Source organism: Mytilus galloprovincialis, chromosome 5 (assembly GCF_965363235.1).
Source record: "Mytilus galloprovincialis chromosome 5, xbMytGall1.hap1.1, whole genome shotgun sequence".
NCBI classification, from domain to species: Eukaryota; Metazoa; Mollusca; class Bivalvia; order Mytilida; family Mytilidae; genus Mytilus; species Mytilus galloprovincialis.
The window spans coordinates 68258716-68275727 of NC_134842.1; the positions used below are offsets into that span (position 1 = coordinate 68258716).

The window sequence follows — 17012 nt, forward strand, 5'->3', positions numbered from 1 at the left end:
TTGACAAACATTTCCTCTGCAATATTTATTTTGTGTGCCCTTTTAGAGTGTTTTATTCAAATATTAGTACTTTGATCATTTTAGGGAACTATTTCTTTACAGCAGAAATTGCAGATGACAATGTTGATACTGAGGAACAATGATGTCTTTATGTCGCCCAATAAGAGAGCAGCTGAAACAATATTTTTCTACTTTTTCCTCAAACTTTCTGTTGATAAAAAAGGAAGACAAAACCAAATACATCTACCTATCAAAATTTATTTCATTTAATAGAAAACAATTATATTGTAACACATAAGGGAATAAAGTGAGTGGTGTACTGAATTTGGAAGTCTATATTGTCTATATTGTAACACATTATTTTACAAATTGGATTGTCAATATCACTTAAACAAAATGTCTCCAAAAAGTCTATGTTGATTTTATAACCTCTTCATTTCTTGTCTGGAAACCACTCTTTTCCACCCATCATAAAACTTGACATAATAGCCTGAAAAAGAGAACACTTATAATAATATATGTAATAAATCCAGGAATTGAATTCAAGAAAACTGAGTTACTGTTTCAACTAAAATATTATTGAATTCTCTTATATTTAATAATATTGTCTTAAAATTATGAATAATGTAAAATGGCAGATCTGGTACCCAATATTTTTTTCATTCATCTCGTAAAGAGATTTAAGTAATTTGAAGCTTTGCCTATTATATTGAATATCTATTTAGTTCAAAAAGCTACGTTTAATTATTTTGTGTAATACACATATTTTATTGCAACATTGAGGCATATCCACCTAAGCTTTCATTACTTATTTGTAAATCAGTCATTTAACTGACAAAAGTTCATTTTTTGCATCAATTAAATTTTAAATTATTTAAGTGTTTGGTTAATATTTTATTTTTGTCAATGTAACTTACCATTTTTTCTCTTGCTGATGATGACAGCATTGTAAAAACTGCCATCAGTCCATCTTGCAGAAACTTGTGTGCCTACTGCAAGTTCATCCTATAAAAATAATTCAAAGCATTCAATTTCAAGGCATTTTCATATGTTTTTGACCATTCTCAAAAGATAAAATTAACTTCTTATCAGACTGGCTTAAAAAGCATGATAAAAACAGAATAATTGACTTGTTTCACTCTTTAAAAATATTTAGAAGGCACCAGGTGTATCTGGTAGTTCAAACCCAATAGATTTCTGCTTTTCAAAATTATAAAATGATTAAATAGTCATCAGATATGACATATTGTAAAAGTTAAATAAAATACAAATACAACAATATCCTATGCTTGTTTGAAGACCATATTATCAGATGTAAATGATAATGGTGCATTTTCAGTGTAAATATTGTACATTGATGAAGTTATAACATTAAGTCTAATCATGTCAAATTTTCATACTAGTAACTGTTGAATACAAAAACAATTACCTCATCCTGGTTACTGTCTGTATCATCATCCTGGGTTACTTCTTCAGTGGAAGCATTGGTCTGCTCTACCTGTTGTAATATAAATAAAAAATTAAGTCCTCAACATAAATAAGTACATATTTTTAAAATATCAATTACGGATACAACATGTCTGCTGGTGACAATTTAATACCTAACAGGTTAAGATTTGCATTTTTTTTTTGTATATTTGATTTCAACAATTTATGTCTCTTCAGTGATGATAGGAATCGAAACGTTATTTGGGAGGCCATACATTTGACCTTGATTTTGGATCGATTCTTCAATTTTGAAGCTTCTAACTAAGATATAAACCCATAAGGGAACTATAATGCAAGCCCTAACTAAAATTATACACAAGTTTAAATTAAAAACAACTTTCAAAGCTCTATTTAGATATATATATATATTTGATAAATAGATATAATGTCTGATAATGTCTGATTTTTTGTTGTTGATTTGATGTGATAATAAGTTTAAAAGATATCTTTGCAAGATAATTCCGACATTTTTTATTTTGGTAAACCTCTAATTCAGTTAAGACCTTTAAATTTCATGGTAGAATGCTGATTTGTAAAATTTATTTGTTTATAATTTATACAATCTCAAGAGAAAGATCTTGAAATAATTCCTTAAGTTATATATATTCATTTTACAGTTAAGAAGATTGTTCATATAAGTCTATTTCAATTATATTAATTTCTTTTCTCTAAGAAAGATGGCTTGAACATGAACAGTTAAGCAAATTGTTTTTTCTTAAAAAAATCGTGTTTAAAAAAGTAAGAGACTTGAACTTAAAAAAATAAAATGTTTACCTCGCTCAATAAAGTTTTGAGTCTGTCATTTTCAGCTTTGAGGATAACATTTTCTGCTTTCAGTGAGTTGATTTCCTCCCCTTGCTGCTGAATAATCTGAAAGACAAATATAATTTTTTTAATCTCAAAATTAATAAAATTATGTATTTTAACACTGAATTCAAACACTTTGCTGTTATCTGTTTAAATGTATTAGGTATCTATCCACTAGTACATGGCTACATTGCTAACTATATAAATTCGCCAATTAAAGGCATTTGATGCTCTTTTGTCTTTTCTGTGTTTAGTAGTAAAAATTCAATGTTTTAAAAATACTTGTACATGTAGGAAGTCAAGCTCTTTATAAAACCTTTTTTAACCCAGTTTTCTGTAGGAAATATACCTTCCAATTCATGAATATATATGATAGTATTTGTTAATTCAATGGGCTGGTTGACATATTCCAGAGTGCCGTTATGAACGCTGGAATATGAACTTTGAATGTTTCATTACTTTTCTTCCTTACAATTCTGTAGTTATTAATTTTGTTATTCTAGTTTGTGTATAAAATTTTACCATGCATCTAATAACATTTATAAGCCCACTAGTTCCATTGAGTTAAAAAGTACAAAAACCGGAACTTCCGATCTGAGCTACAGGCATTATATGCCTTTCTATATCAATTTCACACAACTTTTTAGAATACAACAAAACAGCTTGGATTAACAGTGATCACAGGTCCATATCCTTTCATTTAATTCCAAAATCATCCCAAAATATTTAAGAAAGTCAAAAGTGAGAAAGTTCCTTTCCATTTTTTACTTTTTTTTTTTAGATATAAGATATTAGAAAAATAATAATGATTTTTTCTTTTTATATGCGTTTCAATATAACTATACAATTAAAAGTAAACATACCCTAGTCTGTCTTATCTCCTCTGTGTCATTTTGCTGGACGTGGCGATTGGTATCCTGTCAAACAAATAAATGTTTTATTATGCAGAAGAAGTAAGTAACTAAATATTTTGAAATTAATTGTGTACACTTATATATCTGAAGTTTTGAAACAAAATCTGCCACAAGAGATACAACAATCAATAACTAAATCACTGGAAAGAAGGAGTAATTGTGCTAATTAAGAAGTTTAATAAACATTTTAATTACAGTCAATTGTAAGGAGTATAATTGTTCCACTCAAACCAATTAATATGATTATTAAACAAAATCAGCAGAGTCTTAATAATGACTAATGGCTGATAAATAACATCAGATGATTACTTTTGCTATTTATTTTGACTCTCTTTTCAGCTTTATTTTTATTGTTTAGTGACCCTCAAAAGATGTGTACCCACATCTCTATTTACTTATGTTTTTTTATTAAAAAAAAATAAGTCACATAATTATGTCTGTAAAACAAGATGGTTGGATATCATAGTGTAAAACAGATTTGAACTGTCCATGGATCAGAACGTTAAACTCTAATTGCATTTTATCGAGAGACGACAGAACAAGAACACAGAACAAGACATCATGTACAAGCTTTGTGGAAATTTATTAAAAGAAACAATCAGGTACTTATATAGGAAATAAGAAAGGCTTGTGGACAACTGTTACAAAATTTTCAGTGTGTCGACTTATTGAAATTTATTTATCTTTACCTTTAAACTCTTGCCTTTTTCCCTGAATTCTTTCATGGTAGTTGTGCCGTTGACCAACTGCTGTAAGGCAAAGCGCACAGGTCTCTCTTCTTTAAAGCCAACAAATGACTGGAACAGGCCTCCTGTTAGTTGTTTGGTCTTGAACGAGGACCTCACCATCCCTTGGGTCATGCTGTCTTCTAAGTCTTTGACTATGTCGAAACAAGACTGTGGCAGTGTGGATACATACAACCTCTCTCTGAAGGTCCCTCCAAACGTACCTTCCTATAAAAATATAAAGAAAATTAAAAATATTTTGGTCAATCTTATGCTTTTTTATAAATAAAAAATTGAATACTTACGTTCTACAATAAATATAATTTCAATCATTAATTTTTTAGCCCAAAAATAAGTAAATATGTGATGTTTTTTTTCAAATTCACTACTTAAGTCTGAATTTTAAGGTATTGCACTGTGTGGTTCAGCTTATTATATTTATTATTTATTATTGCATGTATGAAGAGGAAAAATATGTAAAAATGTTATACAGATATTTTTTTTTCCCTCAAAAATTAATATTTTTTTTTATGTCTGAGAACCAAAATACCTGCAAATATCTTGTAACTGGAGACCTTAAGCATATACTTGATTTATAATTATTTGGGATAAAACTTTATACCTTTACAATCTTTAATTCTACAAATATAACTATAAGAATGAACACATTTGTTAAATTTATCTCTTCTAAAATTAAAATATGGTATTGCTAATAAGGAAATTATCAAACAGAGTTGAATGTTAGTAAAAAAAAATTTTAAATTGAAAGTTTGATATTATTTTCATGATACGAATCAAATTCTAATTGAAAAATAAATACATACCATGCCCCTCTCAAAACCAAGAGAACTAGCACAAAGCTGTCTCCACTCCTTGTGGCTTGAATCCCAAAACTGGTTGTATACATAGTCTTCCTTTTTTGGGTGCAGCTCTCTCATGATCTGAAATTCATAAAGAAAATGGTGTTATTATATGTGCACCAATATGTGTTAATGTAAATTTACATTTCTATAAAAATCAGTATTAGTCCAGTCAATCGAGCATAAATTTGACCTTAACCTTAAAGTAATTGCAACAGAAGATTTTTAAGTTTTAATCTTTAGCATTATCCCCCAAATGTACACAGTAAAAAGTCTTGTAAAAATCTGAATTGAGGAAGACTAAAAAAATCACAATTTAAAATTTCTATGGAGATTTGCATTGAAAAGGGAGATAACTCTGCAAAAAAAGGCTGAAATATCAATAAAAATTGATACAAAATTAAAACTTTATCGCTTCTTTTCAACAGAAGGTATTGATTCTTGATATTTTAGCAATCTTTAGAGTATGAAAAACAAATCTAAAGATGTTTTCATATCTTTTATCAAATTTCACTCTAGATTTCGTAATTCATTAGATGACCATTTATTTTCAACATGTCAAGGTAAGGAATCTCGAATTAAATAAAAATAATTTATCATTTATTCCTCTTTTTGTGGTTTAAAGTTTCAATGAACAAAACAGTAGCTAAACAAAAATAACATACAGATATAAACATACCAAATTTTCACATTATTTTTCCAAAATGGTCAAAAAGCCACAAATTTGCAATTTTTTACATGAAAAATGCACCCAATTTTTTTTAACCATAACCCATAATACGGTGAAGTATATTCCATGAACAGAAGATTATATAATATAGTCAAATACAGACTTATTACCCCATCAAAGTATCATATTTGACAGAAATTTTAAGAAAATACACCAAAAATTGACAAAAAAAATAATCAATTTAGTGGAGTTATCTCCCCTTCCAATGTTAATTTCCATGGGAAATAAAGGGATGATTTTGCATTTCCTAATCTCGATTTGATGGGAATTTTTTCTGTGTATTTTTAGGGCTTGATGCTATAGATTAGAACTAAAACATTTTCTGTTAAAATTAGTTCAAGGTTAATACTAAGTCTGGACTATATCTGACAGTAATTGGACTCAACATATAAAAAATTAAGATGTGGTATGGTTGCCAATGAGACAACTCACCAGAAGAGACGTTTGTTCAGACTTAGTTTTTGGTTATCATATAAAATATATGAGCACGTTTATTTTTCTCTATGCATAAACATGATAAATATGTACCCTTGTACCTTGAACAAAAAAAATATAATGTATATATTTTATATCAATAAAAGAAATGTCAATGATAGAAATTATGCTGAAATTTGATCACAAGAATCCGATGGTGCAAGTATCAAATGACAAACATTTAAAAGAAACTGATTGTCACCAAACTAAACTAAAACTAAGCTTAAATTTTCCTTATCATAATCTAAATAATTGATGCAAGCTATTCTATAATTGTAGACTTGTTTTACATAAATAAGGCCGTTAGTTTTCTCGTTTGATTTGTTTTACATTGTCTTATCAGGGCCTTTTATAGCTGACTATGCGGTATGGGCTTTGCTTATTGTTGAAGGCCTTACCGTGACCAATAGTTGTTAATGTTGGTGTCATTTTGTCTTTTGTGGATAGTTGTCTCATTGGCAATCATACCACATCTTCTTTTTTTATATTAACATGGGTATGTACAGTATTTTTGATTATTTTTTGCCTAAGCGATAGTTTAGCTTGCATAAAGTATTTCTTAACTGGTTAATAGAGGTAAACAAATTGGATCAACTGCATTTGTCAGTAAACTAATGTACCTGAACTTCTTCAAGGAAAGAGTTGTTGTGCTTGTACTTTGGTTTCTTTGCTGGTTGCTGCAGAGGGATCTCTGAGCTGCTACCTGAAGCTCCATCATTAGAAGTGTCATTAACATCATCTGAAACAATAAATGCAATGAAGAGTTGCCAGTATATATATGCAAAAGAAAAAATAAACAGGAAATTAAAAATTCCTGACCCTTTCATGAATTTGACAGGTTTCTAAAAACACTCCTTTTTGCACAAAGGACAAATGAAGCAGCCTTTAATCATATATGTTTAACAAGGAAATAATTTCTGAAGAAAAATGAAAAAACATTACTTTTTTCAAACCTATTATATGCACATTTGGTGTAATCACAAGTACCAGATCAGGACCAAGTGCATTTCTTAGTAGAAAAGGGCAGTAATCTTATGCATGTTATGCATATCCTACTGATTACAGAACACAGTTGAGAAAAATCTTCTTTTTACCAATTAAACTCGAGTGATTTAATAAAAATCAATGTTTTTGGGCCTCCCAACCATATTCCGTAAACAATTTATGGTTCATTGTGCTCCTTTGTAAACCAAATGTGAACTGTTAAAAAAAAAATGAGAAAGACCTCTGGTCAAAGAAGTTAAATGAGTACAGAAAATATAACTTACAGAAGTCAATGTTTAGTTCCTCTAGTACTGTTTGAAGAGTGCTGATAAACTTGGATCTTGATGTAAGGCCTGCTAAAGACTGGAAATCTTTATCGACTGTCTTCCATGAATCTAAACTAGCTTCTGTTCTTCTTAATAGTTGGTCACTCTGATAAAAGAAAGAAAAAAATAATACATTGATGTATACCAGTTATAGTTAAAAGTTAGGGTTCCATAATTCGAAGGGGCTCACTCGCCAATGGTCCCTAAGATTTGGTGTGGGCTACTTAAATTTCTGCTTTTCTTGTAAAGGACTATATATATATATGGGCTACAAAATTTAAGCTGTTGGCTACAATTACCAAAGTCTGAAGTTCAATTCCTGTAAGTTACAACCAGACTGCCACTGTTGGACCGAAAGTCACCTAACAAAAAACTTTAAATATTATTCCTTAAACAAGGGAAAAAAATGTTTCTTCAACTATTAAATCATGTATATATCATGTATTAGCAGCCATTTGTTATCAAATTTTATTCAATAAATATCAATAATGCTTAAATAATTGTTTGTAGACTAAGCAGTTTGGTACTTAAAAATGGCGTTATTGTGCCAAGAAAGTATTTTTTACATGATTAAAATTTAATAAATTTTCATTTAATGTGGTACCTAACACTACAGGGAGATAACTCTGTAAAGTCAGCTAATCTTTTTAATTACGTTGTGTTGTAAGAGGAATATTAAGCTTCTTAATGATCAAAATTGGTGTTTGTCAAATTGCTATATAATCAGTGTAATTTTTCTGACAAAATGGTTGGTTCAAATTTTGTTTATATTTTAATATTTTTGTTAAAGGGTCAAAGTACAAAATTTTATGAAAATTAAACGAGCCAATTTAATTTTAATGAAAGTGTTGGGTACCACATTAACAAGGCTTATGAACAATTTCCTCAACCTAAAAAGAAGAAACATTCTGATTAAAACTTCCCTTTTGATATAGATCAGTTTGTTGGTTCTCGTGTTTGAATAGTTTAACCCTAGTAATTTTTTTTGGCCCTTTATAGCTTGCGGTTCAAGGTGAGCCAAGGCTCCTTGTTGAAAGCCTTATGTTGACCTATAATGGTTTACTTTTATAAATTGTTACATGGATTGAGAATTGTCTCATTGGCACTCATACCACATCTTCCTGTATCTTTTTAGAAAAAAAGAATGAAGCTCATTCTCAACTTTCATGACTTTACAAATGGAGCAATTAGAAGACACCCTGATCATATATTTTTATAATATTGAATATTATGTCATATAAGATATTCTTTTGCGCATTTAGTAAAGAAGCATGTGTCAATAAAATGGGTACACAGTCACAATTATTAATGATTAAATCTGTAAATTTGATTTCATTTGCATGAATGATGATTTTGGTTTGTTTTACTATGTATAAATAAAAATGACTAAAACAATTCTTTACTGCATTTTGAATCTATGCTTTTTGGTTTTTATCTTGTCAAATTTATTACATGTATTACATGGCTCAGTATTGGTGTATATTCAATTGAAGAAATTTACAATTTAAATAACAAGGCGAAAACTTTCACACCTTTTTTGTCAGTAGTTTTCCTTAATTACTACCTGCATCCAATAAAATATTAATCTGCAGGTAAACCAAGCAATAAATAATCATTACAAATAACTTATTTTACAAACATCAAAGGAATCACACAAAAGGTGTTCAACCAGGTGTGAAATAATATCATTGGTTAATTATTAAACTAGAAATAAGGTAGGTTTAACTTATTCTTTAACATATATCTGCATCAGTAGCAAACATGTATTCTTAATCAGCACATGTCACAACAGCAGTTTTTTGTCAAGTAAGTACTTTTTTTACTTATAAAATTAACAACTTGCAGCATTGATGTTTTGTCTAAACTTCAATTAAATTTCAGAATTTAAGAATTTTTTATTTAAAATTTATAAAATTATTTCCATTTATAAAAAATCTACTTTGACATAATCATGATAATTATTATAGAAACCTAAAGCAGAGACATATAATTTATTAAAATATATGTTTCTGTCGTAAGATTTTTGTATAAATTAGAAACATAAAGCAGATCCCTAGTATGAGTGATTGTAGTGTTAACTATAAAATAAGGGAACTCAAAAATGTAGATTAACATACATGTACCTTTTCAATTAAAGCTGATAAAATTGTTTATTTGTATGATAAATAATAATGCCTACATTTCCTTATAAAGGTGGTATCTAACACTACAGGGGGATAACTCTGTAAAATCAGCTAAACATTTTTATTACATTGTGTTATTAAGGGAATATTAACATGATTAAGCTTCTCAATAGTAAAACTTAGTGTTTGTCAAATTGCTATATAACCATGCAGTGTAATTTTTCTGATAAAATGGTTGTTGTTTTTTTTTGTATTTTTGTATTTTTGTCAAAGGATCAAACTAAATACTTTGTCAAAATTTTATGAAAATCAAACGATCCAAATTAATGTAAGTGAAGGTGTTGGGCATCACCTTAATAACAATGTAGTCATTCTTCCCACTGTCTATTATATATATTACAAGAAAAATGTTAACCAAATTTAGAATAAGCAATCATTGTTTTTTAATAGAAACTGGACGATATACCAAAATAACACGAAATGAAAGAAAATATAAAATATGTTATATCTTAGATGATGAATTTCATTTTTTTCAATGTAAAATAAATAAATATAAAAGAGAAATCTTTCTAAAATATTATATACAAAAATATGTTAATTTTAATACACTTAATTTTACTGATAAACTAGATTATACTAAATCTATCAACACCAAATGATGTAAAAGCAGTTGTTTCTTTTATTAAAGAGTCATTAGAACTGAGGAAAGGAGAACAGTAACTGTTTTTATATTCTATCTCTTATAATATTTTTCGAGTTTTCATAATGTTTGATCATGTTTGTTTTGTCAATGTATTTGCCATAACCAAAATTGGTTTTGGTATGTTTTGCAAACAAAGAATTGTAATTATTCAATGGTTCAAACTTTAATGCATATATATGCTGTATTAATCACTGATGCCATGATATTTGTTTGTATAAATTATATTTTTACCTATAATGGTTTACTATTTACAAATTGTGACTTAGATGAAGAGTTGTTGTTTCATAAGCACTCATACCACATTTTCTTATATCTATCTGTAATGTATTGCGTTTGAAAATAACTATTATACCTCTATCAGTGTTAAATAAATTGCTGTGACTACTATTGCATATGCTCATGTCGTAATTAGGACCAGTAAAAATTCAAGCATCAAAAATTGTTCATATTGTTAAATTGGTTTACAGACTCCCTCACAGTTATCATTAGAGTTTATTTTTCACCAGGTATAATTTTATATTGCATACAGATTGCCTACACTATATACATGATAAATATTTATAGTTTCCATTCAGGTCATTAAAATCCTTTTAAAATCAAAATATATGCCTTACATGTACTTAAAGGGGCACTAGATAGAATATTCATACATGTAAATACATAAAAATCTAAAATATGACTTTTTTTGGTTTAATCATTAATGAAAGTGAAAAAAAATGAAATTATAATTCACTGTTAGCAGCCAATTTGATTCAAATTTGTCAAAATAAACCAAAGAACCAATGATAATTTTGTATTATCCACTTGCAAGTGCATGTAAACTTGAATTAAACCCCTTAACTTGAGATGGATAACATGTGAATTGTGTATGTACAGTTATATAACAGAAATAATTTACCAAGGCAGGAATTAATTGTTTAAAATATAGTATAATTATATGACGTTCTATGTACTTTAATTTGCCTAAAAAAAAATCTGTTTTTATTCTATTAAAGTATAGATTTTAGGGTACAGACGCTTCATCTTATTCTATACCTCCCGCCCCCAGGTACAGACACAAACATACAAGTAATGAAAACAGATTGGTTTATTTAGCTCTACAAGAATTTTAGCATATATGTACTTTAAAAACTTTAATTTGCCTGCATCAAACTATTTTTTACTTCTTAAGCATGTTCAGAATATTATGTGAAGATGAGCTTCATTTTTTCATAGATTGCCTTCTAAATGTACTACATGATATTCAAAGGGAATATTTCTTTCAATACATTTCTAACAATTTTCAAAATATTAATAAATCTTATTAATTGTTATAGTTCAGCTGTTTTTTACTGTTTTGAATTAAGAAAACTCTTTATCATAAAATTGGCCCAAAGACTCCTAATTTTCTAGTGGTTTGAAAATTTATTTTGGAACGGAGAATTATTAACTCGATCCTTTACATGTTTAAGGAGTTCAGGTATGAATGTTGAAACTAAGTTAATTAAATGATTTGAGAATAAATGCAAATAATGTAATTCTATTCTTTTATTCACAATATAAATGTGGGTTTTGCCTTAGATTCTGACCATTGAATGCTAGTAGGCATATTTACATGTGACTTTTATTTTTGTTGTTACAAACATTTTATGTAAATCAATCATGTCAATGGTATCTAATTTTGTGCACTTCATGGCCATGGGTCCTGTAATTTGTGAAATAAAATTATTTTAATTCATTTCATAGAATTTTGGCTACAATAATGTCCCCCCTCCCCAACTTATACTGAAAATCGAGTTGCACTTGACACTTGTCTCATTTATTATGCAGGATATCTATAATCGATTTAAGAGGATATATATATAGGGGCAGATATATTACTGAAAGATGAAACGTAGGCTCCCAACCACCTTTTAATTGCCATGAGAATGACGACTTGATATTATTGAAAACATTTTGCTACCTCGTCCGTTTGTGTACCTTCGAAATATATCACTATGGTGACTCATTAAAATAATGTGTCGGTATTGTGTTAAGCATTATGTGGAGTAATCGAAAGATACCAAAGATGCAATCGTGTAATCCTGCTAAGATCTGTTCTCCCCAAATACACTTTCGTACCCGTTACGAAACACCTCACACTTTCGACCCACAGGTCCGTTCGAACCCTATACGTTCGCACACAATTTGAATTCAAATAACAGTTGAAGTATTATAGAGGGTCTGGACGGGGTTAATTGATTAAAGTATAATGCCCTTAAAAAATGAAGAATAGAGAATAACAGGCCAAGAAAATTGATTAGAAACATTTGTGGTATAATTTTTGAAGATTAGAGAAAAAAGGGGTGAAAATTAAAGGTCTACAGAATAACAGGCCCCATCAAGGGTTCGACGACTTACAGAAAAGAGCGACGATTTACAGAAAAGAACCGAAAAGGACCGAAAAGGACCAAAAAGAACCGAAAAGGACCGAAAAGAACCGAAAAGAATATCGATTTTTTTTGTAATAGAAGGAAATAAGCAAATTGCATTTAATCATTAAAAACCTTATACTGTGACAGGACTAATTTTAACTCACATGTATTTGGAAACAACAGGTAGGGTCGGATGCCTATCTTATAGAATAGAAAAATAGAAAAGATTTTGTTTATTCACCAAATAAGGGCCTCTAGGAGGGCATATAGCATACAAACAATAACATATGCAATACACAGACAATAGATATGTAATATAAGTAATAAAAAAAAATACTGCAGGAAACACGCAACAAAATAATAGCAATATACTATAATTCAATTAATACTAGTCTTGACATTGACTAATGTGCTCCAGGTTTATTAGTGTATTTTACCTATATAAATGAAAAACATGAAGCATAAGTAGTTAGTGCTGAGAAATATATCTACACATATAAATACATTAAATTACACACCGTTTGTTTTTGAAATAAATTTACTGCACACATTGGCGTTTTATCGTAGTTGTCCTATCAGCCAGTTTCCTTTTCCTCTGACCTTTCTTCTTTCCTTTCGACCTAGCTTCATTGACCACTCGTCTGCCATCTGTTGACTTAACCAATTTGGTCTTCATACGGTATCGGCGGAACCTGGCAAAATATTTGTACCTTTCCATTAAAGTTTTGTTTGCCCAAACATGCCTGTCAATCTGAAAATGTTCGTGTGTGCTCGCAAGCGTATAAGGTCCTCTCCCTATCACTGCTCTCCGTAAATCTTTATAGTTTGCCTCTACCATGTCTGTCATCTTTATTACAAAGTCAACTAATGACTGAGGCTTCCAATCAACAGCTATCTTCAGAACATGATTGTACGATTCACTATTGTTGTTAGTCCACTCTCTTTCAATTCTTCCCGCATTTTGCGGCTCATATATTTTCCCTTTAAGGACTGGCTTCAAAACCGTTGAAAAGTAGCCTTTCAATGATGGAAATTTCTCCTTACAGAATTCTTCGACTTCTTCACACTTTTCTTCAAAAACGGCACTATCGTCTGCATTAGATATGCCATTTCTTCCAAAAATGCGTTGCTCGATATCTAATCTGTCCTTTCTGTGCATCCCAACTCCATTTTTCATCTTTTCTGAAAGGTTTAGTTTCAAATGCCGTGTACATAATACATCAGTGACATATTATATGGTTCTGTCTACATGTACATGTATTACCTTATAATATTGCAAGATAAAATTTTCATTGTCGATATACAAATGAATAAGAAATATTAATTTATGACTGTCCAACAATTGTTCTACATGAATTATATTTTATAAATTATAAAACATGCACTGTTTTGTTCAATCTCGGTCGCTAATTTTATTAGTTGGAACATTTCAACAATTCCTTATAAAGTTTTGCGAATGAGTATATTATATGTATATCACGTAAAATAGAAAATATCATATAAAACATGAAGAAAATTTAACAGGAATTATTGAATAAATACTAATAAGTTTGAGTACTTTGTTCTATTTGTTTGCCTTTGTTTGTGTTTTGTGTGTGTGTGTTACATGTTAAATTAATACACATTAATTATGACTTTGACACGTTAAACTTGTCTATGATTTGAAATCGTTAAAGAAAGGTCCCGTTATCTCCATGAACAAGCTTATCTATAATAGATACATGTAGCGCAGGCCAATATTTATCACCATCGGACATCGTTTCGCTAATCTACATATATCTGTTTTAAGTGGTTTATTAGATAAAATAAATAGAAATCAACAGGCCATTAATTTTTTCACACCCTTTATCTATACGCTAATTATAAGGTAAACAATTATTAATTATACCGAGAGCGGGTGCGCTTTTCATTTATTTATATTTCCTATGAAAGACGAAACGAAAAGACTATACAATACTACTGAATAATTGGGACTATTATACTAATTTAGTATCATAATCCGATCTAATAATGATGTCATTTTTTTTTATTAATAAATCTTCTTTTATCTAATGTAGCCCTTTATTTTATACGAATTAAGAAATTAAAACTAAACAAGAATCTCGTAAAGTTTGTCAAGTTTAACATGTAGCAGGACTTGAAATTTTCGTCCAATATTTTTATAATTCTATTTTCTAAATATTTACCTTAACAAGGACTGCTGGCAGTCAAAACTTTCCTGATCAAAACAGCAAAATTTGCAGTAAAATTTTAGTCCTCTCGTTGCCCATTGTTTTGTTAATTCTGATGACATTCCTTTGCCGACACAGCCACTGTGCACCCATTTTCCACACCCAAAGCAGAGGACGAATTCTGTGCATTCACAATCCTTACTACAGATACAGCAGGGGAACTGTTTTCGATATCGAGATTTACAACTACGTGCTCTCACCATTTTTTGTAATTTTGAAAACAAGTGAGGAAACAAGCCTTTTTATTTTTGTTAAAGTGACGATTATCGTGTTTAAATCACGTGCAACAAATATATTTGACATCTAACATCCGAGAGGAAATGGTGATGCTGACATGTATATTTTTTATATTACCATACCCAATGCCACTGGGCAATAAAACAAATATTTAAATGATAATTAAGATTAAAATTCTTGATGAAAAATAAATGATAATTAAGCATGCATGACTTGTATTAAAAATATATTTACTAAAAAAACATGTTAAATTGTTTCTTTTTTGTAAATTCACATATTCTTATAAATACACAATCTAAATTTTGAATTATGCATTCAATTTTATTATTACGAAGAATTGTTAACAATATACAAAAATCCGTGTATATATACATTGTTTTAACTTTATTTAATAAATATATATATATATCCTCTTTTCGGTTCTTTTCGGTCCTTTTCGGTTCTTTTTGGTCCTTTTCGGTTCTTTTCGGTTCTTTTCTGTAAATCGTCGCTCTTTTCTGTAAATCGTTGGACCGCCCATCAAGACCCTCATTAATTAGTTTCAAATAATCCTGACTTCATAATTTTATTTGATTATCAAAAATTATAAAATATTTAAAAAATGAAGATTAGAGAATAACGGGCAAAAAATGAAGATTAGAGAAATTTGTGGTCTAATTTTTTGAAGATTACAGAAAATAGGGGGTTATATTTTTGAAGAAAAGAGAAAAAAAAAGGGGTGAAAATTAAATGTTTACAGAATTATAGACACGACCCCCACTCCCCCCAAATCAAGACCCTCAATAATATAGTTAAATAGTTTCAAATAAAGTTACGCCTGATTTACAAATCGGGGGCATTATATGATAATTTTTTAGTAGTAAATAGTTTCAAATAAAGTACAGCCTGATTTAAAAATCGGGGGTATTATATAATAATTTTTTTTATTTGATTATTAAAATTGATAAAATATTGATTATGTCACTGGGTATACATTTGTATTGGCGTGACGGATTATTACCTCCCCTGTAAAAACTGAAAACTAGATCGAATGTCACTTTATTTTATACAATGGAAAATATTTTAATAGCAGTTTTCTTTTAACAAAAACAAGATTATTATTGTGAACTTTATTCAACTCCAGAATGCCTTTATTTTAAAACCATGAACAAAAATCCCAACTTACTTTTAGCAATTTCACTCATCTTATATACAATATATACTTTATTATTTATAGTGATCTAGAGTATAACCGACTTGAAGACTCATAATCAAATTAAACGTAAAAGCAACATAATGAATGTGTTTTTACCATTCATGAATAAAACTAATAAGTGAAATAGTAAGTTCAATCTATAATTAAAAATCCATGCAAGTACATACCTCTGAAAATGCTACTGTGATGGTAACTGTCCTGGCAGCGGCTGCTTGTTTAACGTCTACTACTAAGTATTTCTTGTTGAAGTCTCTCTGTAAAACTAAGCAGTCTTTATCTGACGAAAACCACCAAAGTTTCTGCTGACTAGTTGAAGACTGTGATGCCATTGTAGAGTAGTATATGTTAATTAATCGAACGCAAAATATAAATGAACCGTAATGTGTATTTTTTTCTACCATATATATACCCATTGTACTATAAATTGTTAAAACAACAAGGATGACATGCTGGAAATTGTAATGAAAAGGGAGGTACCATTCTTTAGAATGAAAGCCTGTCACCATTCATTGTTTACACCTGTGTTTCGTCTTTCCCAGTGACATGTGTATTTGAAGGTAAATTCAAAGACACTGAGTGTTAGAAATACAAGTGATATAGGGTATCCATCCATAATACACAAGATCAGAACATACATCGAAAAACACAATACCTTTTCGTGCCATTACATGATAATAGTCACTAACAATATTTGTTTATTTTTTTTTAATAAATTTTGCTTTAAGATCAGTTGCAAATTCTTATAATTTCTACCTTTCATACGTCAAAGAAACTATGGTTGTCGTTATAAATCTAATTTCCAGTAAAAATACGTTAAAATAT

At 29.2% G+C, this 17012-nt stretch overlaps 1 protein-coding gene across 1 annotated transcript; it reads right to left on the bottom strand.

Moving 5' to 3' along the window:
- Positions 1–238: 238 nt before the first annotated feature.
- On the bottom strand, positions 239–16558 carry LOC143074677 (uncharacterized). The gene is made up of 10 exons (XM_076250025.1): positions 16358–16558; positions 7267–7414; positions 6619–6737; positions 4759–4875; positions 3899–4162; positions 3159–3212; positions 2263–2358; positions 1430–1498; positions 918–1005; positions 239–490 (listed from the first exon to the last, which is right to left on the bottom strand). Exons 1-10 carry the CDS (start codon positions 16517–16519, stop codon positions 423–425), a joined length of 1185 nt encoding a protein of 394 aa, XP_076106140.1. The 5' UTR covers positions 16520–16558; the 3' UTR covers positions 239–422.
- Positions 16559–17012: the final 454 nt, after the last annotated feature.